At 36.0% G+C, this 26,200-nt stretch overlaps 1 protein-coding gene across 1 annotated transcript in view; it reads left to right on the top strand.

The window, feature by feature from the left end:
* The window catches only part of ELP4 (elongator acetyltransferase complex subunit 4), a 142,568-nt gene that overhangs the window by 55,447 nt on the left and 60,921 nt on the right, over positions 1-26,200 (top strand). Inside the window, exons 8-9 of the mRNA XM_082057802.1 lie at positions 5,616-5,724; positions 8,432-8,538. Coding sequence (XP_081913928.1) covers positions 5,616-5,724; positions 8,432-8,538 — 216 coding nt within the window. The remainder of the gene's footprint in view (positions 1-5,615; positions 5,725-8,431; positions 8,539-26,200) is intronic.

The following is a 26,200-nucleotide window of genomic DNA, read 5'->3' as shown; positions in this document are numbered from 1 at the left end:
TATAGCTCAAGTAATAGACAAGTCCAGGCCATCCATCTTCAGCAAAGATCCAAATATTTATTTTTTATTGTGTCGTATTTAGCTTTTATTTCCTGGCTGATTATTTTTCCTGAAAATTTATCCATAAATTTTTAATTCTATGTAATACTGTGTCATCCACCTTCATCTGATGTATTTCATAATAACATTGTGGAGGTCCCATAGCAGTGACAGTATTTTAGGTGTAAGATAAGGGTCAAATATTTTGAGTTTTTAAGAAACAAAAATACTAGTTCTAACTAGTGTCACAGCTGAAAGACTCTTGAGTTTATATAGGACAAACATTATTAACAGCAACTTTAAGAGAACAACCAAAACCTGGTATTAATACATCGGGTAACATATTGGCCAACAGATGCTTTGTTACTCCCCTCCCATTTTTACAAGTAAGTTGTATCTAATTACTTGCTCATGTCATTGCTACATGTCCCTTCCTTGCTTCTGTATCTTGTTTGAAATTATTCAAAGATACTATTCATTGCTTGAAATCAGCTAATGTAATACAGTGTACATATAAACAACCAAAATCACTGCTTCTGCGATTTCAGCCATAGGAACGGATATTTATACTTAATCTCTATTATAGTCGGTAAGGTTCTTCAAAGGTAAAAGAAGATGCCCAATCAGTCAGAATCCTTAAATGTGGATTTCTCATCACTGAAGGCACTGTAGTTTGTAACAAATCCTTGAAGTATATTTCTAAGTTATCTGTCTTCCAGCAGACATCACACTTGTATTCGGTTTTCTTGTGGCAGTTATAAAGATTTCTACATAGTAAAATTCTGTCATCTACTGTTGCTCACCTTATATTCCAGTGGTCTGAGTGTACATCCATTTTAGAGCCAAAATTCAAAGTTCAGCCAGTAGATCTGGTGTGTACAAGCACCAAGAACAGTGCTGATCAACTTGGATTCAGAATAAGTGTAGAATTTTATACTTTACAGTCTTTGTTAATTACTCACGTAACACTTTATGGCAGAGCGGTTTTTAATCTTTTATTTTCTGGATTTGTGAATAATGAAAAAGTGCACAAACTGCATCTCTCTATAAAACTAGTACAAGGGCCTAACACTTAGTTTCTTTTACCAAAATAAAATGTATGGGTTATTCTGTTATTTTCTTAGCAGTAATTATTAACAATTGGTGATAAACATTGAAGCCATGTTTCTTAATATTAGTAATTTATATTTTCAATTTAAAATCCTTTGGAGATTAAGTAGTAATGACAAGTGGTAAATATTTGTATATTGTGAAGTCGTTAGCACATCATTGTGTGATAATCTCTCAGAAGATATCAAGAATTATTTAATCTATTGACTATCCAGCCAGAGTTTCATTGTAGTGCAACGCGGCTGCCTACATTATAGTACTAAGCAGAATGTTATAAACAAAAAAGGCACAACCAGTTTTTGGGAGTGCTTTTGGACATTCACAAGCCATAATCTGCTTTAAGTTCATAAGGTTCATATAACTTTGCATGAACTTGCTTTTTCGCTCTTTATTATTGAGACCTTCTTTCCAATGAAGTGTCAGGATTACCGGACTCACCTGTTGGTAACAATACAAATTGTTGCCTACAATTACAGTTTTACCTGGAGTTTAGGGGGATGTCTGAATTCAACTTTAAATTCTGTGCAAGTGCTTTTAAGTAGTTTTTTAAGATAACAGACTCTATTCTAAGATTCAATGTGTTAACTTCTGATTAAATGTTTTAAAATAAAATCAGTGATGGGATTAGATTACCACATAGCAAAGGTATAGAAGTCAAATACAACCCTCTGCCAAAATATAGGCTTAATGTATCGTTGGAAAGTGACATGGTCTTAAAATACCTTATTTTCAATTTAGTATATAAATCAGTATTAAAATTATATTAATGTATTGATCAGAATACAAATGCAAACATACAAAGCCCATGTGATTTGAGAGTTTAGTGTATTTTGACAGGTGCTTGTTGGATCTCATCATAGATCTTTAACATGAATCTCTTGTTTCCGTTTAAATTTTGAAATATTTTATATATACTATGTAGAAAAGTTGGAGCCATTGTAAGAAAATTTTCCATTCATCCACTTTTCTTTACTCTATGCAGCACAAAGACTGAGAATTTAAATATTTTTATTACATAAATTTTGTTTTTAGTTACTTTAGAAACTGACAAAATAAAAATGGGAGGACATATCTCTGGCTGTTAGAAAAATGTTGACAGGAAATCAGAGGAGAACTAGAAATTAGAGCAGAGTAGATAAGACGTTTTTTTCCTAATATGGAATCCAGATGAACCAAGATTGATTTGATTAATAGTAGTAATGATAAAATTGTGGTATATTAAGGACTCAATCCAGTAGAAATACACAGTATTAATTTCAGTAGTTAAGAGCATACGGGCTATACATATATTTGTGTTGGTAGAATACCATGCTTTATACTCCGATGCAGAAGATGATACATTTTGAGCTGCTTTATTTGTAAATAAGTATTTTCAAGCACGTACAAATAATTATTCAAAACTAAGTAGATTCTGCAAACAAATTAGTAGGACAAAGCAATCTTTTTCCATAATCGCCCTTCCCAAAAGCCTGTTAAACACATATATATAGCTCCCATTTACATATCCGAGTAGCTATGTGGATTTTCTTGAGGTGTTGTTTTGAAAGGACACTTTAGTTGAGCCCAAATATTGCAAGTTTCTGCTTGGAAGAAAATGTCTGTCTAAAGCGGTGAGCACAGAGTAAGATATAGAATGGATGCCCAGCCCAGCCTGCACAACAGGGTTTCTACCATGTTGTTAGAATAATTACATTTTGGCTGGACTAACTAATTTAGAAAAACTGCAGTACATGTAGCAAGAATGAAAACTTTCCAAGACTGGGTTGGGTTGGTTTTGGGGGCTTTTTAAACATTTTTTAATGTAATTTAAAACAATACCTCTTCTAGCTGCCAACAAACTCTTTCCCTGAATCTCCCCATTCCTGGCTTCCCTCCTAACCATGTCCTGGCTCACCTCCAGAGCTGCCACGTTTATGCCAGAAGCAGGAGGTAGATTTGCATGGGGCTGGAGGAAGATCTGGAGCTCTGTTAAATTTTCAAGCCCAGATGGGGCAACATGATTTGTGTGTTTATGTCAGGATGCCATACATCACGACTATCTGGGTGCTGACGTCAGCTTTGATCGGACGTTAATGTGCTGAACGCTGCAAACTAGAAAATACATGATAGATACAGATCTATGGCAACAATGCCACATAAGCAAATGTCTGTTTGGTGTGGTGATTCACTGTGCAAAATTCTTCCCAAGATACTCTGCATTAAGCCAGGAGTATATTTTGACACACTTCAAAACCAAAATCAACATGGGCAAACAGGCTACCAGTGAAGAAAGCAAACCCATTCAGAAGAGTTGAAACCAACATATTGAGTTATGAGTCATCAGGCAGATATCAAATTGTTATCCCTCACTTTAATCTTTCCAGAATTAAGACCAAACAGGAAAGATGCTATTCTTATGCTTTGCAGGACTGCTAAGAATGAGGATGCCGTGCTAATGGCTAAGCATCTTTCCAGCCACAGTTTTTGTAACCCATTGTTATCAAAATAAGCAAGCAAGAATGTTAATGGATAGCAAACGTTTTTTCAAATGGTAGAATATTTTTTCCATACTAAGAGTTTAGGTTAGGTTGCTATTTTGTATTTCTTGCTTATGCAGATAACATCTCTCAGCCTGCTGAAGAACTGGCAAAATATGGTAATTCCTGGTCTGCGGATTTATAGAGGTCACTGGCTACTTCAGATTTATATTTATACCATCTTTATGTGCTTGTCCCTGTAGAATAATGTGACCAAAAGTTAACATGAAAATATAGTATACTGTCTCCCTCTTCCTAAAAGAGGAAATAATTTGCAAGTCAGCTTTAATATTTTGGGGGTGGATACCATAACAAATTTTAGGGATTGATTTGTAGGCAGTGTTCTTTTACCTCAGATCACTTATGTTATTCCTCAAAAAGGAGATTCTGTAGTCTAACGCTGTTTTGTCGTTATCCATCATTAGACTTTGTAGGTAGAACTGAAGTTCCCCGATTCCATGGGGATGGATCATTTTGGCCTGTGCACAAGTAGCAGCTTTGAAAAGAGCACAGGGCCCAGGATTTGATGCCATCTGGCCCATAAGGTGGGGAAGGGAGGGGGGGTGTGGAGGTACCCTGGGATCGGTGGATTTAGGCCTTGTAACCTCAGCAGATTGGGCTGCGCAGGACAGGCCACAAGTTACTTCATGTAGCGATCAAAAAACGGCGCTCAGATTGTTCTTTGATGGGAGCAGTTCACCTTTTGTGTCTGCCTTGTAGCCAAGAGAAATGCTGTTAATGAGATGTGGGATCATAAAAGCAATTGATGTATTATTCACCATTTTAAGAAACCTGTATGTCGGTATAATATATAGACTTTACTAACCTATCTAGGGATGTTTCCCTTCTCTCTGGTCCTAATTACTGTATGAATTATTATCAAATAGTTTACCAGTATTTAAAATGACCTTTCATAATAAGTGTTGACCATGTAGTTAATGAAAGAGATGCAGAATGTACAAAATGCTTTAAAATTGTTAAAAAACACAAAACTATAACTGGGAGCTACAGTGCTAACTCTTCATACTCTGAATGGGTATTTTGAGATCTTGATACCCCTGGAGGTATGACAGGTATAGCACCTGCAGCCATCAAGAACAAGAGTATACCAGCTGTCCAGGCAACTTTTAGGATAACTACATCTTATCTTAAATAAATATTTTGCTTTTTAGCACAGATTTGTCTCTTTTGTTTTTGCTCTTTAAATACTGACATCATGAAAGCATTTAAGAACATTTTATCCTGAGTTACCTCTGAAGATCTCTGTTGTGACCTTTGAATGTTGCTTTCTGCTACGTAAAATCAGCTAAAGAAAACTACACAGAAAACAGCATATTTGAGGCACATGACAGCACATTGTTGCACATAGGGCATCACTTATAAATCACAAATATATTGAGAAATGGTAATGCAACTGGAAGCTTTATATTCATATGTTGCGCAGAGAACTTTTAGAAAGAAAAAACCTGGAGAAAATGCTTTGGTTTTCCGTGTTGTTTGACTGATGACCAAAATGAATAATCGTGTGGGTTGTGCTTGCTCAAAATATTAGAGGTGATAGGCCTAAGAGCACCGAAAAATAGAGTTTTCAGAACACAAACAAAAGTTGGTCGTCTGACTCATAGCAGGAGTCAGTGCGAGGTGCTTAACTGCCACATAACTTGCAAATATCTCTGATGTGAGCAAATGCTTATGTTATGAAGATTTATGAAATGTGAATTTAGTGCTGAGTTAGCCCATTCGTGGTTTCTGCTTGTCCAATGTATGTTTTCTTTAGTCAAAAATTTCAAGCACTTATTTTTAAGAAAAAAGCCCTCTAATGTAATCTCTAGGTATTGATGACCTATTTTTTCCCCACAGTTTGTCATTGAGAAGACCAAGGCTTCCTCTACGAACATTAATTACCTTTTTCATCACATAGGATGTGTATTTTGTTTCCATGTCTTACAGAATAAAGCAATTATGGAACGTGTAACAAACTTGTCAGATACGGTGGTTGGTCTTGAATCATTTATTGGCTCTGAGAGAGAAACCAATCCATTATACAAGGATTACCACGGTAAGTTCCATCTTTAGCAATGCAAAAAGTCTGCCCTGAGTGTTTCTAGGGCACTTAGCGGCTCACCCTCCAATTGGGTATCTGCTATAAAGAAGCATTTGGTTTCATTTTAGAATATACCTCTTAAATGCTTCTCCTTGCTAACCAGGCTTGAGTTGGGAGACTTTTCAGCAAAGTGCATTAAGGCTGCAAAGGAAACATGGCAACTCCTTGCATGTTGTCAAGCCGCATTAGGGAGGCAGGGCTCAATCAGACGCACATCTCAACAGGCAGGCTCTGGGGAATTCACAGGCAGAGGAGGCTTGGCAATCATCTGACCAGCGAGCCGAACTTGTCATGAAATCAATACTTTTGATCTGCCAAGTTTTAACTAGAGAACACGGGAAAACATAGATTACATTAAGGTGAATAAACTGCTAAATGATGTGCTGTATAAACTTTATATAAAAATGACGTTCTGCTTTTCAGCTTGAAGTCGCGGCAGTCACGCATTTGAAGAGGTGAATGTGGTTATGTGGGAAATATGAAATTAATGTTGGTTAAAAGGCGTGTGGCCTTTCGAGTGATTTATCTTCAAAATGTGTAATGTTGCTTAATCTTGTAGTTTGTTTCCCAAAGATTCTGTTGGCTGTCGCAGCAGAACTATTGCGATTTTAAAAGATTAGATTAGGAGTTATGTATAGCCAAAGCAGCGAATAACAAACAGTCTTAGCTAATCCGGATCGGTGCTCTGAGTGTGCATAAATTACAGCTATTATTATCATGATACTACTGTAGTTCCATGGAAACCTTTAGTTGAAAGTAAACTGCTTATCCGAAACCTGCTGTAAACATGCGAGAGCGTGGCAGTGTTTTCCATAGCAGGATATATAGAAAAAGAAGCAAAGATGGTGTTGAGACACCACTGTGTGTATGCAGCCTGTAATTAATAAATCAGGGGAAAATCTTTTTGGCTAAGAAAATAGTGCACATTTCATTATCTGAAAAGGAGGGTGAATGCAAAAGAAACCAAGAACAAAAGGTAGAATAATTTGCCTAATTATTTTTCCAATTGCATAATCGTGATGTGGCATTTGTTTATGCTAACATAATTCTGTCAATCTGATACTCTTTTTCGCAGTGCTGAAGAGATCCTTTAAGACAATGTGTGTTTTAGCAATTATTTCCTGGTTTCCTGTAAAAATGTACGCTAATGCCTTTTTTTTTAATACTTATTAAAAATTATATGCCAAAACACAGCTTTTGAGGTTTAGACAACCTTAATTTATCATTCAAAAAATAGGTATTTTTAGTGGTTTTACCTTCGTGGATTCTTTTTCCTTAAGAATACATTTTAAGGTGATTTATTTACTGCAAATGATAGAAGATTTTGACATTACTCAGGAGAGGTTTGATTAAATTATTGCTTTATTTAATGAATCCTGCATTAATAATTTTATTAAGCCGCCTGCAAATTTAGCTGGTTGAAAAGTCAAAATAGTAGAAGAATGATATAGGTAAATCTTAAATAGAATTTTTAGAATACTGTATATAAGCAACCCTGTGTTATACGTGCTGTTCCTGTATGTAATAATTGTGTTTTGAACTCAAAAGCCAAACAAATAATTCTTGTATGTCACTGGACTGGAGGCAGGGATAGAAGCTTTCAAAGCGTAAAAATCATTTTCTAGTATTGTTGAGGATTTTTGTAAGTAGTACCCATTATTATGCTTTTTCAAGTATTTCAATTTTAGAAAATGTTATTCCCTGATTCTTCCTTTAAAAAAAAAATAATTAGACCTCTGAAAAAATACTTGTCTTATTTTATAATTTAAAATAAGCTGTTAGTGTTCGGGTTTTTCTTTCTCACAGCTGCCGTTTCCAAGTAAAATGTCTTTTCTAAATGTTTAGACGCTGGCTTTATGAACAGCGAATATAGGCCAGTAATTGAGAAGCCCTGTAGAATTTTCCTGGTTTTCAGATGTAGGAAATCCCCCTCAGGTTGTTCAGAAACTATATTAGGCTGCACAAAAACCATCCAGCGTCCTTGTCAGAAAACATCAGCTTGAGTTGCAGCTGACAGAATGCAGAGCTTGCGGTGCACCTAGTGCTGCTAAAAACATCTCAACAGCCACAGGAGCCTCCCGCACGAAGAAAATGTGCTTCTCTTAGGCTGGCGTAGGGGTTAAAATCTATCGAAAAGCCTGATCGAAATCAGTATTTCCTGGCAACTTTCTTAAAGCCGTTTTCAGGGCACAAAGCGAGGTGCTTCTCATTAGAGCTTCGGTGGTTATCAGTAACCCATAAGCCTTGTTTTGCTGGCTGCTTACTGGTGCATTTAATAAAATAAAGATCACTCAGTGGTGCCGTGGGCAGCATGCAAGGTGATAGCCATATTTGCTTACTGTAAATACAAGAGAAAATCACACACAAACCGGCTGTAGTTTTGACAAGTATTAAGATCCCTCTTTACATCTGTACTTCTGTACCAAAGTGCAATTAGTTTTCCTCGCACAAGGATTTCTGTTTATCTTATTCTGCTTGATTACTTGAGTATAATCGCACCATTTGCTTCATTGCTCCTGGTAGTAAGCTCCAGTTTAAAAAGGGGAGGATGAGTGTGTGTAAATATACAGAATTCCGCTGTAAGACTCTAATTTATGCATCTGGATGACAGCGTTTTCTTATTGCTTTTTTTTTTCTCTCCTTTGCTCTTTCTTTCCACAAGGTTTGGTTCATGTACATCAGATTCCTCGGCTTAATAGCTTGATCTGTGATGTATCAGACACAAAGGACCTTGCTTTTAGATTAAAAAGGAAGCTGTTCACCATTGAGGTAAGAGAAACAGTTTTGTTTCACTATTTAGAACCCAAAAGGTGGAGCTAATCCCATCTCTTATGTTTCGTTTCGTGAAATACATAAAATATGCATCAGATGTTGTAAATTCATTTCGTTCTGCTTTTGCCGTTCAGAAGGGTTTTATAAAATATTGTGATATGCCTTCTAATTAAAAATGTCTCGTTTGCTGCACTAAATCGGTCCGTTATAAATAGTTTATTTTGGTTTAAAATGTACATAGAAAGTAGGCCACAACCTTCAATAACAAAGCGTGACATGTTTCTAAGGATGTCAGGAGCATATTTAATTAAATGTTAATGACTTGCTCTTACTTGTGTTAGTGGGTGGGAAAGTAGCTACATGTTATTACCCCAGTAGAGGGATTTTAATGTATAATGCTGCCTAAAATTGTGTGTGGTATGAGGGATAAGTGTCCTTATCAGTATTCAGAAACCATTTTCTTTGCATTACTGAAATCACCTTTCGCTCTTTTATGTCATTTTAAACACAGTATCATTTACACTAATGTCCTTAAGTAAATTCCCTACTAAATTTAAACTTTTTCCTGTGACCTTTATGCAGACAGTCCTGATAGAAGGCAGTAATACAAAAGATGTATTTCATTTTAATCTTGCTAAAGAGCAAATGAACATAGCACTATTAAGCAATTAGAGCTGATGTATTTATTAACCAAGTAATGCTTAGAGATGGAAGATGGCTTTCGGGGTGATGTGATAGTCATCGGTACAGTCTGGGCAAATTTTTCTCTTTTTAACAAAGACATAAAACAGCCAAGCATCCCTGACAAACCATTTTGTTTAATCTCTTTTCAAATGAAAAGCTCTTAAGCAGGCCACTTGTCTTAACTGCTTGAAACCATAAAAAGAGAGAATTGCCACCAATAAATTAGCATATTTTTTACTCCATCACCAAATGATGGTCAATGTGGCTTGGCACTGCTTTGGTGTTTGGGACTTCACCCTTAAGTGACCACTTTGGCCCTTATTTGACCCGCTGCCCTTTTTAGCTGGCCACTTGATAAGGTAACTTAAGGGTTCTCCCTCTTCACTGCCCCCTCCCCTTCACAATTGCAAGTAGCCCTAACCTATAAATCATTGAAAGGGCCCTATCAAGTGACAAATTAAGGTGCCCTCCTCCTAATTAATGGTCATCAATGTCTTTAATTATCTAATCCTATTGAGAGCAGTTAATAGTTAATCAGACAGCCAGTTCTTGGTGCGGGTCATCTCTGCGTGAGTGCTCCAAGTTTCTCAAGGAGAGGTGTCCTCTTCAGAAGCCACTTAAAGGCAAATTTTTCTTCCCCAAAGACATTCCTTTACAGGGTTTCTCGCTTTCCAGAGAATGCAGTCAGCGGAACCAGGCGCTGCGAGGTATTAAACCATTTTAACAACTGCTTTTGAATGCTGCGTTAGAAACAAAAACTTTAATAGTCTGTGGTTGGTCTTAAAATACAAATGTTCTTACTGCTTTCAGAAGTGCAGAGAAGCGTGCATCCTTACTTCACGGCATAGTAAATTCTCATTTATTATAGCTATGAATTAGGATATTTGGGTTTTTTTTTTTTTCCTCACTATGCATCCTGACTCAGAATGCAATTTTCTCCTCTCGGCCATATCTGGGATTCTAATTTTAATGTAATTTGGAAGGGAAAAAATAAAAAGAAAACATTAGCAGGAGGCCCTCTAAAAGGAATTTAATTAGCAATGGGGCAGAAGCTGTGGAAACGGGTGTAGTGGAACTCTTGAAACAACCTGTTGCCCCAGACATGCGTGGATGACCCACTTGTATAATTTCTCCCTTCATTGCTCAGCTGCAGTCCCTTTTGAATAACTTCAGGTTTTGTTAGAGATATCCTTTCTGTAAGCTGAACTGACACAAACTAGCCCTTTTGGAACATGTTAGATCACTGTCCTACTGTGATCTTCCTGTACACATTTCACTAATCCATAATACATATGTTTTCCTTCCTCATACTATTAAGGAGGGCAGACTACAGCTAGGCTGACTAGAGCAATGAGGTCAATAAGAAAATGGGAGCAAGGGAAAATTGAATTAAGAAGGCATGTGAATACAGTCTTGTAAAATGGGTTTCTGCAGTTAGAATGTGATGAGTCAGCAGGCAGGTTTGGTTCTGCTGGTAAAAACATAAAGCAGCTCTACAGCGTGTGCTGCAAGCAGCAGTGTGCTCTGTACAAAGCACATCTGAGTTTATGACTTCTTTATTATGTAGCTTAAATGTGAAATTAAAATCTGTGTTTGAGCGTGTTACAGTTTTTTTGAAAGCTGTTATGCTTATACGTTATATACATTTGCTTAGGTATATACACAATTTAGGATAAAAATATTGACCTCTACTTGAAACGCCACTTTAAAATCAAATTACGTAAGAAATTTAGAAATGCACAACCTATGATTTATGGCAAAATTTCTCCAAAAAGGGTTTTCATCGCTAAGCATTCTTTTTTTACCGCTTAAAATGGGACATGGATTTTTTTCACCTCTGGATTGCTCACCAGTTAAATAACTCCTTATGGTTTGGCCTTCATCAGTAAAAGCCTTAAAAGTCAAATCCGCTTTTTCAGATTGCAGTTTTGTGGGAGGGACTCCGCCTCTCTATAGTCTGCAGAATCATTTAACTGTTTCAGTTTTTCTTGTATCTTCTTCATCAAAATAAGATTGATTGCAATGTGTTCTAAAGGGTGACTTTAAAATTCAGAGTGAAAATGTTTTTTAATGAATATTATGAGTGTTCATTTTCCATTTGTAAATGATGAGGTAGGCCCTTTCCAGGAAAACTTAAATGTTTATAGTTAAAGGTGCAGTAGCTCTAGCAAGCTTTCCCAAATGTTCACACATTAGTTTCTAGCAATCTATCACTATATGCAATATTATCAGAGATCTATCTTATGTGCATACCACTTTAAAGGACACAATTTTGAAGTTATCCTGTCTAATCCTATTTCTTCCCACTTTGGAATCTTAATTAGAAGGAGATAAAAACCATCATTTGACTAAATTATTGTCTTGAATCTGTAGCAAAAGGTATAATCCGCAATTGGGCCAATTAGTGTACCCCATAGTTAGCTATGCTGAGGCAGGAAACTTGATTAGATCTGACACCAGCCTAGTTCCCACTGTTGTTTTGCCAGGTATGATGGTCAGACTTCAAAGGGCTGGAGGCATCAGCAGGGCAAGGTTTGGAGGCCAGCTTAGGTCCGGTCGTTAATCTCTCTGCTAAAACCACAGCAGCCCTCGCACAAAACAAGCTTACACGACACAATCATGCGGTATTAAAGTTTGGGTTGAGTCATGCCAATTTGCCTTTGATTTTCTGATGATTGACTAAAAGATGGCTACATGACTAGACACATACTGAAAGTTTACTGATTAGGTAAGTTCCCCAAATATTTGAAATATTTTTTGATTTCTCAGTTAAATGATATGACAACCCGTTCATCTTAGCAAAACTTTTCAGCAGCATCGTTCCTGAAGTACTTTTTGCTTTGTTTGTAGCTCTGAGTGTAACGTTACTCAACATTTGGTAAATTTTGTAGGAACATTATGTTCATAGTTTTGTTTGATAGAATTGTATCTCCGTTGTTCCAAAGCCTCTTGTACCAAAACTAGAGGAATTTGTGCCTAAATTTTATTTTTTCACCTTGAAATTTCTAAGGAAACATTTTTCGTCTTTGTTATTTAGGTAGGTTTATAATTACACACAAAAAGGGAATTTCCTCTTAATTATTTTCCACCTCACCATTGAGTAAAGCGTTGTTCCACAGCTGCGATTACATAAGTGTTCCTTTCTTTTGCAGTCTGATTTGTTGAAATATTGCAGTAACAGTGACATGTTTCCATTCTGAGAAAAGCCTAAGGCTGCTTTAGTATTATTCCAAATGATTGAAATTGCCATCTTGCTGACTTTCCCTTGGGCAGCTTAAGGCCTGTTTACTTTTGTATTTTTTTCACATGTTCCCTCTGAGTTTGGCTGGCAGGACATCATTACCTGGCTTGACAAGACACTTGGAGAAGATTCATATTTGATTAACTCCCTTTGTTACTGGTCTGGTCAACATAAACCTCTGAAATTATGTATGTAAAGTTAAAACTTTTGATAAATTCCGATAAATATTTGAAAATAGGGAAGTTCGTGAGGGTTATTTTTAATTCCCTAGTTTTGTTTGACTGCTGATTTTTTTAAGCCTCCAGGTATCAGTTGTTAATGGTATAGAGAATAAGCTTTTTCCTACAAGTTGTATTATATAATTTGTCTAGTAAATAGTCGTGATTTTTTTTTAAATTTTGATCAATACATAAGTAAAAGCCAGCTCATATGATTTTATTTTTAATGCTGCAAACCAGAATAAAAATCTTTAAGAGAGCTCTGTGTGAAGCCAAGTATAATATACTACATAAAGAATTGCCACACAGCAAAAATAAGCAAGTTTTCAGAGCTTAATGTATGAGTTCAGGAGATTCTTTTCTGAGAGGTGTTTCCTAACAAGGAAAGAAGAAAGAATTAGAGGAGTCCTGTGGCAGAAAAGTTGCTGGTTTCTCAGTGCCAGATACAAGATGGTACTATGAAGCACTCAGTGCATATTTCCTAGTGGTAATGGCCAGAGTAAAAGGTTATGGCTTTGGAAGGAAATATAATCACAGAATTGAGCAATTGAGCCTATATAGAACTAAAAATAAATGTATGATTCCAAAGGTGTTAAAATAACGACCTTTCTTCATCTATCAATAAAGGTCTATAAGAAAATTAATGATTGCCAAAACAGACAAGATTTAATTGCAATTACAGATATTCAAGTGTATGTTTTGTGTCCAGCACTGGTATTTGGAAGAAGACTTCAAACTCTTTTAAGACGGTGAATTTGGCCATTAAAAACAGGAAATATGTCTTATGTAATTTCCATCTGAAATCTCTGTATTTCTACCTTTTTTTTTTCCATTCTATCCCTTTTCATTGCTTATTTTATACCGACTATGCTGTGGTAAACTTCTTATTTGCAAAGAACAAGTGCAGTTAACCACTGCTATAGTTTATTTACCAAAACGGGTTGGTAAGACCAAGTCAGAACTGATGTCTGCAGCGCTTCTGTGTAGCATTAGTGTAGCATAAACTTGGTCCTAAAGTACATCAGGACATGGTGGTGTCACTGAGGGCCAGAACTGGGCTCCTGGAAACAGTTTGTAATTATTCATTAAACGCACCAATAACAGGTATGGACATAATGGTTCAGGGTTATTCGTGACCTGTTTCTTCTGGAGGAACAGATCAGCCCTGTCACCAGTACATATGGGATCAGCATGTATTTAAAATACACACACATGCCACACCAACCTCTATATCAGTGAGAATTAGAAAGTGTCCGCTGTACCTCTAACAGCATCACTTATTATAGGCTTTTTGCAAGAAAATTTGAAGCAGCCTTCATTAAGGACTGACCCTAACCCTGATTACATTTCACTCATATTTATAAAGTTGAGTAATTTTGTAAATAAACAAATACATTTGAATTATTTAACTGGTTTACGCAATATTTTAACAAAAGGAATCTGTGAGCCTGAGAGCTGATAAAAGGCAAAATGCTGATTTATTAGAAATTTAAGTACGGTGATAGTTCTGTAGCAATTGGTCAGTAAAATACGGATAGGAATTCTTGTTCGCCGAGACAAAGTTCACACAATGTTATGCCAAAGCTAACGTATGCTACACGATACATGTTGTAATATGGGGAGTTTAGTCAATATACCTTCATAGATAGATCAAAGCAGCTCTGTATTTTGATGTTACAAGAGTTGACGCCATGTTAGGGCCTTAGAGCCTAAGAATGGAACCAGCTTGGGAACCTGACCAGAGCTGGGGCTGCCTGGCTGCCCAGGGCCTGAAACATGGATGAAACTTTTCAGGTCTTCCTGGTTCAAAGGTGGGACAGCACTTCTCCAAGGTGTTACAGAAAACCAATTTCCTTAATTTCCTAATGTTAGAAAATCTTTGCCCTTGTGTTTGAGAACACAAGTACCCTTGAGGTTAACGTGGAAAACTTCTCTGTCTCCTCAGCCTGCCTTGAGCACATAGAATCATAGAATTACAGAATAGGTCATAGAGTCGTAGATCATAGAATCATACCTGGCAACCTCTAGTGCTGGATGTTCCACGTCAGCTCAGGGACTCAAATGCAGGGAATTCTGCACATAAAACTAAGTTTTCTAACAGATAGAGGTAAAAGGTTGTAATAAAATTCAGCTTAAATTTATGCCAGTCAAACTGCTGTTGCATTGATTTTTCCTGTCCATTTTCCCTATGATATTAATAAATACATTACTACTGGCTCATTTAAACATAGATCAAAAGATAGTAATTATAACACCATAACATTTTCTTAATCTAAAATTAATAATACTGCAAAAAGATTCTCCCGTGAAACTAATTCTGTCATAATTCTAGGCTCCATTCTGCATTATTTCATCTAGTAGCCAGTTCAGGTTCTCTTTACCTGGTATGGTGTACTTCACTGAATTGTTTTGTCAGATGCTGTCAAGCCAACCTACCATTGTTAAAGAAAATCAAACTAAATCATTTTGGCATGAGCCTTCCAGGAATAAGGCACAGAATATGAAGGGTTTGATGAAATCAAGGATTTGATTTCAATATTGTAAAAGACTGCCTGTCAAAAATGTATTACATTCTTTCAAACAATTTTGAATAAATAAACGTGTTTAAAATTGTGACAGTACAATTTAGATAAAGTTTTGGGAGATAGTTTTAAATTCTAATAACTTGAGGTAAAACAATACTTGGAGTGCTCCTATTTAGAAAGAAAAAACCCTCTGGGTGCCAATGGTACATAGAACTGAAATCAAGCAGTAAGTTTTATATGTTGTATGGAATTTCAGAACACTTGTATCTTGTTAACATGTGGAAAAATTAATTTGAAGATATCACCTTCTTATTCTGTAATTCTGAATAATGTAAATTAAATTATTTCGGTGTTCTGAAGACGAATACATGAAGGTACCATTAACTTTTAGATTGCATATGAAGATTTGTAGTATCCTGAAATGTATTTCATAATTAATATTTTTTACAAGTGTAAAATGGGGGCTCCATTCAATTTTTCAAAACTTTAACACCTATAATACGGTGCATCTACAGTTCCTTGTCAGTAAACAGAACTCATGGATATTTTTATTTAAACAAATAATTATGTTGTTTAGAAATATTTATACCATAATTGTGTTGTCGCAGTGAAAGGACATGCAACAAAGCCATTAATGCAATTAAAGGTCACTTGTGCATATTGTAATGGGCGGCTCATTCACAGGATCTGTGTTAAGGGTCAGCGCTGCAGCATGAAATGGATTGGCCTTGTTCAGTCTGTAAATAAATGGGTCAACTTATCTTGTATTTCCCAGACAAATAAAGTAGTGGGCATATTCCCACTTTCTTACTATTGAAAGGTAGGCTAAAGAGATCTTTCGTAAAAATGTTGGTTGGTAAAGACTAAAAAACTTTTATCTGCAAGGATTCTGTGTTTTTCACTAAAGTAGTAGTGCTTTCAAGACAAAGGTCTGAGGGTGTCGGTTAGAATGATGTTGCTGGTGAGTTATTAGCAAAAAGGGTTGAGCAGGAGCTGAGTGCCACCTCCTTTAAATGCTCTTTAACCTACTACCAAATTTTAATAAAAATATATTTAGTAATTGTATAATGTTCTCACTGTCAAATAATACCAAATTCACTCACGCCATTACACATAAAACAGATCTCTGAGCTGTATATATGTCTGTAAATGTAGGAAAATAAACCCCAATGCTATAGGAAGTCACGTTTCCTCGTGACACAGGCTTGTGTCACACATGAACCTTTGAACGGGGGTTAAGGCTGTTACTGAGAAGCTGAGAACAGGAGGACTTTGCATCTCCACATGGAAGATGGGCATCCGCCCGGGTCTTCCTGTCTCGATACTGTTTGTTACACTCTTGGTTATTGATCTTTGGGTGGGAAGTGATTCAGAGTAGGCTGTAAACTGGGAGACTGGAAGATGACCCCATCAAAAACTTGGGAAGGGTTAAAATGTCACTTGTAGGAAAACAGAGCGATGTTGCCAAACATTTTCTATGACTAGTAACATGCTTAATCAAACGAATTCCAAAATGATTTATTCTCATTTTGCAAATTCAGGATTAAGGGTTAAGATTTTCAGACATACAAAAAAATAAATATTAGTGATTTTGGATGAACATAAATCCGTGAGGAATTTACGAATTGTTCTGTACCATATTGCTTATCTGTTTATTTTACTGATTTGCAAAGAATATTACCCTTTACTGAACTGTTAACACACAGGAACTTAAAAAAATAAACATAGACTGCAAAGTACTATAGGTGAAGACAAAAATGTTCTATAACCATCGTGCAGAACTGTTTCCTGCTTTGGCCAAATTATGGGATATTATTTGTGACTGAATTCCAGAGTACATTTTATTTCGATATTCCTGGCCAAGAGGAGTGTGCAAAAAGTAGATTATCATGAGCAAAGTGGCTGAGGACTGTGGTGCCCAAGGCATGAATAAACTTAGATTTTGGTCATGCCATCTTTATTTCTGTCTTTCTCATAGTTGTTTCAGTTGCATGTTTTTGATTTTTCAAAAGATTTGCTTTTTCTTGGTTGTATTACATATGGTTTTCAGAGGATTCTGTTATAACGCATAATGCAATTTAAAATTTCTCACTGAGTGTTAAAACCCAACAGCTTTTGAAATACCAAGCAACATGGTATCCAAGAAGAAAAGAAAATATTTATTGCATTTAGAGAGGTATTTCTGGGCAGCTTAACATTAACCCCCTTCAGAATAATAGCTTGAATTTGAATGGCATTACCAAGTAACAGTTGAGTTCCCTCTTTCCTCATTCTTTCCTTCTGAAGAAAGTGAACAGTAATTGTATACTGTGCAATAACTAAAGCTTTGTTTTGGTGTCCATAAATACATAAATAAATAAAGTTAATTTGGATGCCAACTTATACCAAACATAGACTGCTTGACTTCCAGAAAACAGCTGGTAGTACTCGCTGAAAGTAATTCACTTTGAATGCCTCATTTCAGGTGTTTACTGTTTGAGAAACCTATGGGGTTTAGCTTATGAAAATACTGTATATGGGATCTTCATCTTCTTTTATCCTGCTTCAAGTCTGGTATAGCAAAAGTTACTGAAGAATTTTCACTCTGGTGTTCATAAAATTCATATGTTTACCAAGCAATTACCGAATGGACTTACCTTTTTCTCGTATTAAACCACTAATCCTCTGGCAGCGTGTCTGCTTGAGTCATATTTAAAGTTAAAGCAGAAAACAAAACTAAAGAACAGTTTATCACTTTTAAGTGGGAGGATGAGAATATTGCTGCACCAGATAAATCAGCTTCACCTTGCATCCATAACAGTGCTTGCTATTCTTAAAATAACCTGCTCCCTTAATATTTGAAGTTTTAAGATCTTTAGTAAGCTTTGCGAAGGAGCTGTGGATTCACTTGGTCTGAAAATGATAGGTTTTGTGTGACTCGCATTTAAGTGGACAACTTGGCCATTTGAGAGGACTCCTGAAGTCTCCATGATATACCCAGAATATCTACTGGGGGGTTGACTAGAACCTTAATGGCGTATTTGTAAGTGAAGCATTTCACATGTGTGTGTGATAGCTGCAGTGTGACCTGCCTTGTCATTGGGTTGGCTTGGAGTCGTTGGGTTGACTTGGAGTTGTTGGGTTGGAGGAGTTCAGACCTGGGCACTTGACAGATGGGCTTGGGGTCTACGAGGAGCAGAAGAGCTTTAACAAAACTGGTTGCATTCCACTGCTCTCAGTCAAGGATCACCATGTTCCAGTGTGGGTTTTGGACTTGCTTTTATTTGTGAGCCAACAGAAAATTAGATGAAGAAGAGGACAAGTTTTGCTTCTGTACTGAGTCACTGATACTTCTTGCTTTTAAAGGCTTCTACATGCAACCTAAAGTTGGTATAGTTACCTGTGTATTGGCAGAACGTATAGCAGAACATGATGATTTAATACAATTTTCACCACTTTTTATTTTAAATCTTGTTTATCATATTACAGGGTGTTTCAAAAAAAATGGACCCAATTTAAAATCACTTTGCTTTGAAATTGGGTCTATCTTTTTGAAACACCCTGTAGAGTGGAAAAGAGTAAACTAAGGAAGACCTTGTTCTGGTTTTGGGTTTGGTTTATTTTTTTATTTAAAGGCATAGGTGTCTTGAATGGGTCGTGCTCATTTGTAGATTGAGAGTAGGAGCCAAGCAGGGTGGGTGAAATTCTGCTCTCAGGACGGACCAAGGCAACTCTGCTTGTAGATACAGCCAGAGCTTGTGCCCATCTCAATATACAGTGTGTGTGATGTATAGAATAACCACATCCTCAGCCATTGGACCTGCTGTATATTACTAACCAAGCAGCATATTATTTTCAGCAGTTTATTATGTGGTGTTCTCCATTGGTTGCATCTCTTCTCTCATGGATTTATTAGCAATTTAGTAAGGTGTTGCTTAATCAATAAGCAGTGTCATCTCTTAAGTCAGTTGTGTCTCAGGTTTGCAATCTAAAGCACCTGAGGCAACACCATATACTTCTTAATCAGAACTTCTCAGCTTTTGGTATAAGGCTTTGTAATTCTGAGTGGATTACAGGCTTCCTATGCTGCCTCAAATGCCCTTTCACAAACCTTTTGCTACCAGAGAGTGATGTGACAGGAGTTATAGGATATTTTGCTGCTATAATATAGGGAAAAATGGTTCTCCTTCTAGTAAGAGTGTTTATTGAGAGTTATGAGCCTGTACTTAATTTGTGATTCTTGTTTCTGTTCAAATAAGGAATTAATAAAAAGAAATCTAATATTTGTTTTTAGATCTGATCTTCAATAGTAGCATACCCATGGGCTGTTTGTGCTTGGTCTACATCACTGAGACTAAAAATAGCCTTCCTGTCATTTTATTGGCAGAGTTTTAGCTACTCCTTTAATTCTGTTTAAAAATGGATAGAGAGAAAGGCAGCATAAATATTGAATGTGTGCAGATAGTCCAGTAAGTAACTAAAAGGAGATTCCTGATGCTTTGAAGAGGTGTATAGTCAAATGGAACTCACATTTTGCCTAAGTGAAGGGGCATTTTGTAAATTATTATTATCTTAAAATGTATTAGGTTATTTTTAATTTTTTTTTTTTTTTGTATCATTAAAGTAGCTATTTTCAAACATGTAGGCATTAACTTAATGGGTTTTTTTATTCTATTAGTGTCCTGCTTAGGTTTTGTTCTTCTTAGGTTTCCTTTACATTTTCATAAGGAATTGCTGATGAGGCATTTGGTTTCTCATCAGTTACGTTAAAAGGCACATTATTTCTAGTTTTTCTTTTAATAAAGTGAGTTTTTGCTGAGTAAGAAGGCAAATTGCGACTGCCTGGTAAAATCTTGAGCAATAGTCTTAAAATTTCTGGTTTGTTATGTTTTGTTTTTCGAAAACCTTGTGGAAATAGCGAAGGAAGAACTCGCTCATTCTTGTTCTGTGTGTCCTACCAAAACATGGGCTGCTGTAGGAACTTTGAGGACCACAGTTACAGAATGGAAAAGAGTTTTGAGGTGGACTTGTGCCTGTGTTGATTTTTTCCTGATCTGAGATGGTCATTCTGGCTTTGAAAAAGCCGTGAGAATTAGATTCAAGTCACTGAAACACCCCTAAACCAACAAATGGAAATTTTTGCTGTGTTTGCAGAGTCAGGTGCTAAGGTAGAAGGGTTGCACTGGAAGGATTTTGTCACTGAATTACTTCTATCCTTGATATAAGAAGCACTTTTTCCTTGTCTAGTCTGAACTACGAATTATAAATGTACCGCGGTCTCTTCTACTTTTGCCTCTCCTGTCTTGCTCATCCATACCAGGGTGTATTGTATATTGGCATCTTTTAGGACAATATTATTCAGCACGTTCAGATGAGGTGTTGGTTGTGTTCACACAAACAAGTGTATCTGTATTACTTTCTTGCAGCATTTTTTTGGGGTTTTTTGTGTTATTTTTCGTTTCTTGGGTTTGTGTTTTGAAATTATGTTGTTACTATATTAACTGATCCAAAGATGAGCATTTATTGAAGGTGCAGGGAAGAAGTATTTGAAAGTTCTGTTAAATGCTGCTTTTATAGAAGGTTGGTGGCGTTGTTACAAATGAGATGATGAAAAGAGAAGCAATCGATGTTGTACTTTTTATGTTAGAGCATCTGAAGTAACGTTGCATTCCATCTGTTGCAAATGCACAGCATTAGCATAGGGGATATCAGTTTTCAGAACTGATAATCAAAATAGAATGTTTACTGGTGTAAATTAGACATAACTAGAGTATTGTTATAGGTGCAATCTAGGCATCTGGTGGAAATATTTATAAATAAAGCAGAATTTGTGCAAAGCCAGAAATAGAGATTGTTTTATTGAGATAAGTATCACCATTTATATGAAGTGCTTAATTAATGACTATTCCTATTTTATGAGTATTTTTAAGCTTTTTTTTTCCCTAAAAGAGGAAGCATGATTCCATACAAAATTACATTCCTAAAAGATTTACCGTTCCCAGCATAATAAAAATATTGCAAAATTACTTCCTATCTTGAAAAATCAAACCAGCTATTCTTGTTTCAAGTTTCATCTAATATATTGTTCCGTATGGTTGTATGATAAACACATTATTCCTTGAACAGGAATTAAGAGTAAAGCTGCCAGGAAGGGGTTTTGTTGTCAGAGTAGTTCCCGCCTCATGTTTTGTAAGAGATTTCATGGTCTCATTGTAAAGAGCGGATGATTTAAAACGTGTTCCCAAGATAAACTTTCCCATTGTCATTAATGAGGATGGATAATACTGAGTGACAAGTGCATTAGGAATGACACAGAAAGAGCTGTTAGATTTGTCAGAGCATATCACTTCAGGCAATGAAACTTGAGGACATTCTCTTCTAGCAATTTTTTGCTATTTATGAGAGAACCAAGGATTGTGATTGCTCACACAGGTGGATTTTACTGTTTTGTTCGTTAAATATTTAGGTACCTTTGTAAAGGTAAAGGTGATAAATGTGACCATTAAACTCCACTGTGAGGGGTGCAAATGATTCCTTTGCTTACAAATAATTCAGCAAAACTAATATTTGTTTTATATGTTTTTAAAAAGTTTATTTGGTGAATAATGTTTAATTTGCGTTATTTTTACTGAGCAGGAATATTTTAAAGTTATATAATAAGAAGTGCTCTGAACTGTCATACTGAAGCTTCTGGGATAAAGAAACCTAAAATTAGGACACTATACATGTAATTTACATTGACTTAAAAAAATGCATGTCTCCATCGAGAAAGACTTTTTAAATATTTATCTCTGAATAATTAATAATGTATGACTTTTTTCTGGTGTTTAAAATCTTTCCAAACTACAACATGCCTATCAATTTCCATTTTGAACATGCAATTGGTCACTTTTTCGCCTTGATTCATCTTGCCTGGCTGCCAACCAAATTTTGCCTCCGTGTACCTCCTTGACACTAATAATGACTGAGTTTCTGTTCGTTTGCGTGCAAGATTTCCCAAGCGGCAGTTTGGGGCTGGGATAAACTATCTATCATGATTGCGTACAACTAATCTGCCTCAACCAAACCACCCAATGATTGAAATTACATTTGACAATTCACCTCTCCTTGGCGTGCCCGAGGTGAACATCGCTACAGACCAGCCCCGGAAGGGCAGAGCGGCTCCTCCATATGTTGGGGAGGATCCTTTTATTTGTGTCAAGAGACTCTTAGCAAAGCGTATAAAGGCAGAGATTTTTGTTTTCTTAAATTTCCTTGTTTTCGGAGGCATGGCTACCGCTTTCTCCTGACTTGGTTTTGTGAAGCGGTTTCTGATTTTTAATTCATTAAACCTGTTAAACTCCTTCTCTGAGATAAACCGGTGCGGTATGGGATGTATAAGAGGTAAAAAATTCAAGAGGTATTTAAAACGTCATGTATTGTTTGTTGGAACGTTGTGCTCGTCAAACATGCGACAAGACACCTGTTTGCGTGGTGACCTTTACCCAACTCACACCTGCTTGGAGGATTCTGCTTTTACAGAACCCAAGAATGACAAAGCAAAATCTGCTTCTGTCATATAAGAAATATTTTCATTCTTTTCCAAATGTTAAATTAATTCATATTGTGTATACTTACTGTGCAAATACAATCTGACAAAACAGACCCTTTATTTCTGGGTAAGATAACTCAAATAATTTTCAGAGTCAAAAGCTTTCTAGGATTGCTTTTTGCAAAGTATTGTCCTTTTTGTATGAAGTCACTTTTATCATAATAAGTGATAGCCTGTGTCATCAGGAATTCTGATTTTCATTAGTGATGTGTATCATTAGCTGCATCAGCTATAATTAATTTGTTCAAATACGAAGTTTCTGAGTAGTTAGGGTAATAAAATTCTGTTTCTAGGGAGATAATTTATTTGTAGTTTTCTGTTATAGTTCCAATGTATTGATTTAAAACATACAGTATTTTGATATATGGGTCCCTTCCAACTCAAGATGTTCTATGAATCTATGATGATCCAGATAGAAAATACTGAAGAATGGCAATCTGGAATGTGTTTTGATTTCTCACTGTTTTCTGTAACAACGTGTTTTGCTCTATTTATGTATTTCAACACAAGCATAAAGATCCACAGTCAGGTTGTCCTTTCAAACAAGTCCTGTCCGTTCCTGTTGCTGCAAAGGGGACTTTCATCGGTGCCCTCGTAAAGGGATGGTGATCAGCATCATTTTCTTCTTGACACAGGAAGCCGTACTTCTTTGTTGAAACTGAAATACGTTTTTCAGACATTTTTCATTCAACCGATTCAGTTCAAGCTGAATTAATAATCTTTTTGAAATGCTTGACAGCTGAATGTAGGACATGTATCTATCTTAGTAGTGGGGAGGAGGCTCAGTAATATGGGTATCATGCTTTCCATAGCACTTCCAACCAACAAGTCCAGAAGAATCAGGACCCTTTTGAATATATAAACCATTAATCTTCATAACGAGCTGCTCTGAAGGCAAGGATGAATAACTTGGCCACACAGCCGTGTTCAGTTCACTTGTTACAGTACCAGTGTACCTTAATTTATGTCCTGCTTTCCATATTTATTCATTTATTTATTGTAGTTAATTTTGTTCTCAACCTTTTTTCTTTGAGTGTATCTCTATGGGACAACATGGTGCCCTGTGTAGATGCCGCTCTCATGGGTACCAAACCAATATTGCCATGTTAGGCCTGTTGGTAAGCCAAGCAGAGCACCCACACCTGTTCATATCATATTGCTTTGACATATTCTTGTTCTTTGCAGTAACTATTTGGTTTGTACCAAATTCCAGAACTCCTTTTTTTCCCCCCTTAGAAGTAACCAGGATTTCTTAAAGAATAACTTAAATTTTAGGCCAGATTTTAGTTTTTCTTATGTATTCTTTCCTATGTGCCATTAAAGCTTTATCCTACAACTTGGCATAATGATCTCCCTCTTATATAATAGTTCTTGTCCACATCAGAAGAAACAGCTACCATGAAAAAATTAGATCTTTTTTCAGGCCTCTGCTATTATGTGTTAAATAGCTATACTATTTTATGGTCTATAAAACAATATTAAAGGGGTTTGGAGGTGGTGGAGGGGTTCCATCCTGTTACCACTGCAGCACCAAAGAAGTTATGGGGTAGTGATTTGGATTGATGCGGTCTGCAAGTTCGTCAACAGTTTGAAAAATGAAAAGTTTGCATCCTGCTATTCATATTAAAGTAAGGATTGATGCTGGTTAGAGAGTTTTTCTTTAACCTCTCTTAACAGGAGTTTGATGCTGGGTTATTGGTAGATTCCTAAAATGAAGTATCACAGTTCCGCTTGCTTAGACATTTTCAATTTTTATACAAAAACACACAAATCTGACATTAGAAGCAACTACAGGTTTAAAAGCAATTTAAATATAGCAGTCTGGGATATTTTTATACTATATTTAAATATTGAAACATTGGTGAACTGCTAATTCTTGAAAAAATTGTCTATAAAAAAATACTATTTTGCCTATGATGACTTAGGAGTCTATATCTGATTGTCTTGATTAATTCCTCCATGTTAGTCTGAGGGCTTTAGTCACTTCTCAGTGATTAGATTTTCTTTTTTGGGTTCAGTATTCCCATTTCGGTTTCTTAGATAGTTTCTATGTGACGGTTCCTTGTCTGTCTAGAAGCGAATGTGACAGCTCCTTTCTGGGAGCACTGAGTGGCACTGACTCAAAAGACAGATTGCTGGGTTTACAGTGTGCAGTTTATAGCCGTATGGTTTTGACTTCTGGTGTATTCAGCCATATTAATTACCCAGGAATGCTTCATGACTTAGACTTCAATGAGAACATAGATTAATAATATGTTAAGTACATGTTAACTTGACCAGCTACACTGTTGGGACTAAGCTTGTTGACCACTTCGTGATTCTTAACAGTTAGCCTTAAAATTACATTTTTTCATAAATCTATGTATTAAAGTGCCCCAAATGAGAGAAAATTAATGTTTCATCTCTTTTTTTTTTAAGTAAGCAGCAAGCTTTAAAAAAAGACCTGACATACTTTTTTCAAATAATCTTGGCAACTTTAACTGTACACTTGAATTTATTTCATCCATCTTCTCACGCTCAGTTATGCCCTCATGTTCATCTCGTTCTGAACTTAGAATCTCCAAATATACCTATGTGCAATTATAGTAGTTATTAAACATTACATTTTAAGATGAAAATGAAATTATTTATAATTTCTTCCAAGCAACTTCTCTATATTAATCTGAATAAGTTTGTTAGATGGCCATGTGTAAAAGAAGCTTTTTTTAGGATTTCCATGTATTTCTTCATGTTATTTGATACAGTTTTTATAATTCAAGCATTTCAACTGTTGCTGACATAGGCTTTAAGTGCTTGCACATTCGAGTACAGTACACAATATGGCATGTATAAATGATGTCGTATCTCACTAGGTCTTTCCTCTGGAAGTCAGTAGTGCCCAAGCTACATCATAAAACTTGTCTGTCCTCTTGAATGTCACTTGTGGATGGAATTTTAGTGCAGTACCCATCTTTGAAACATTTAAAATTAATACCAGACAAGACTGTTGGGGTACAATGAATGGTTGTATGTATGAAAAAAAAATGGCTGTTTAGGAAAACTGAATGCAAGTTACACTGCAAAATTACAACCTAAATAAATCTATAAAATACAAAACTTCTATGGTAGCCTTCTAAAGTATCAAGATGCAACAAACAGGAATCACAGATTCCTGTGCGGAGGTGGTCACTTCAACTAGGATGAGATAGTTTCTGTTAAGACCAACATATTATGTTTCCCCAGTTCAAATTAAATATTACCTGAACATTTTTTTGTATATACTTAAATATATATGTTCTTATAAAGGTTGAATAGTAAACTTATCATAATGCAACTCATCATATGCATTTGGGATTGCTAGGGCATTCATGGATATAAGTAGCTACAGCAATGAAGCCACTGCTGAGAATTCTTCAAGACATTAAAACGTCATAAACAGCAG

Source organism: Streptopelia decaocto (genome assembly GCF_964273445.1).
Source record: "Streptopelia decaocto genome assembly, chromosome: 7".
Taxonomy (NCBI): domain Eukaryota; kingdom Metazoa; phylum Chordata; class Aves; order Columbiformes; family Columbidae; genus Streptopelia; species Streptopelia decaocto.
The sequence above is the reverse complement of the archived record's forward strand: the minus strand, read 5'-3'. Positions and strand labels throughout refer to the sequence as shown.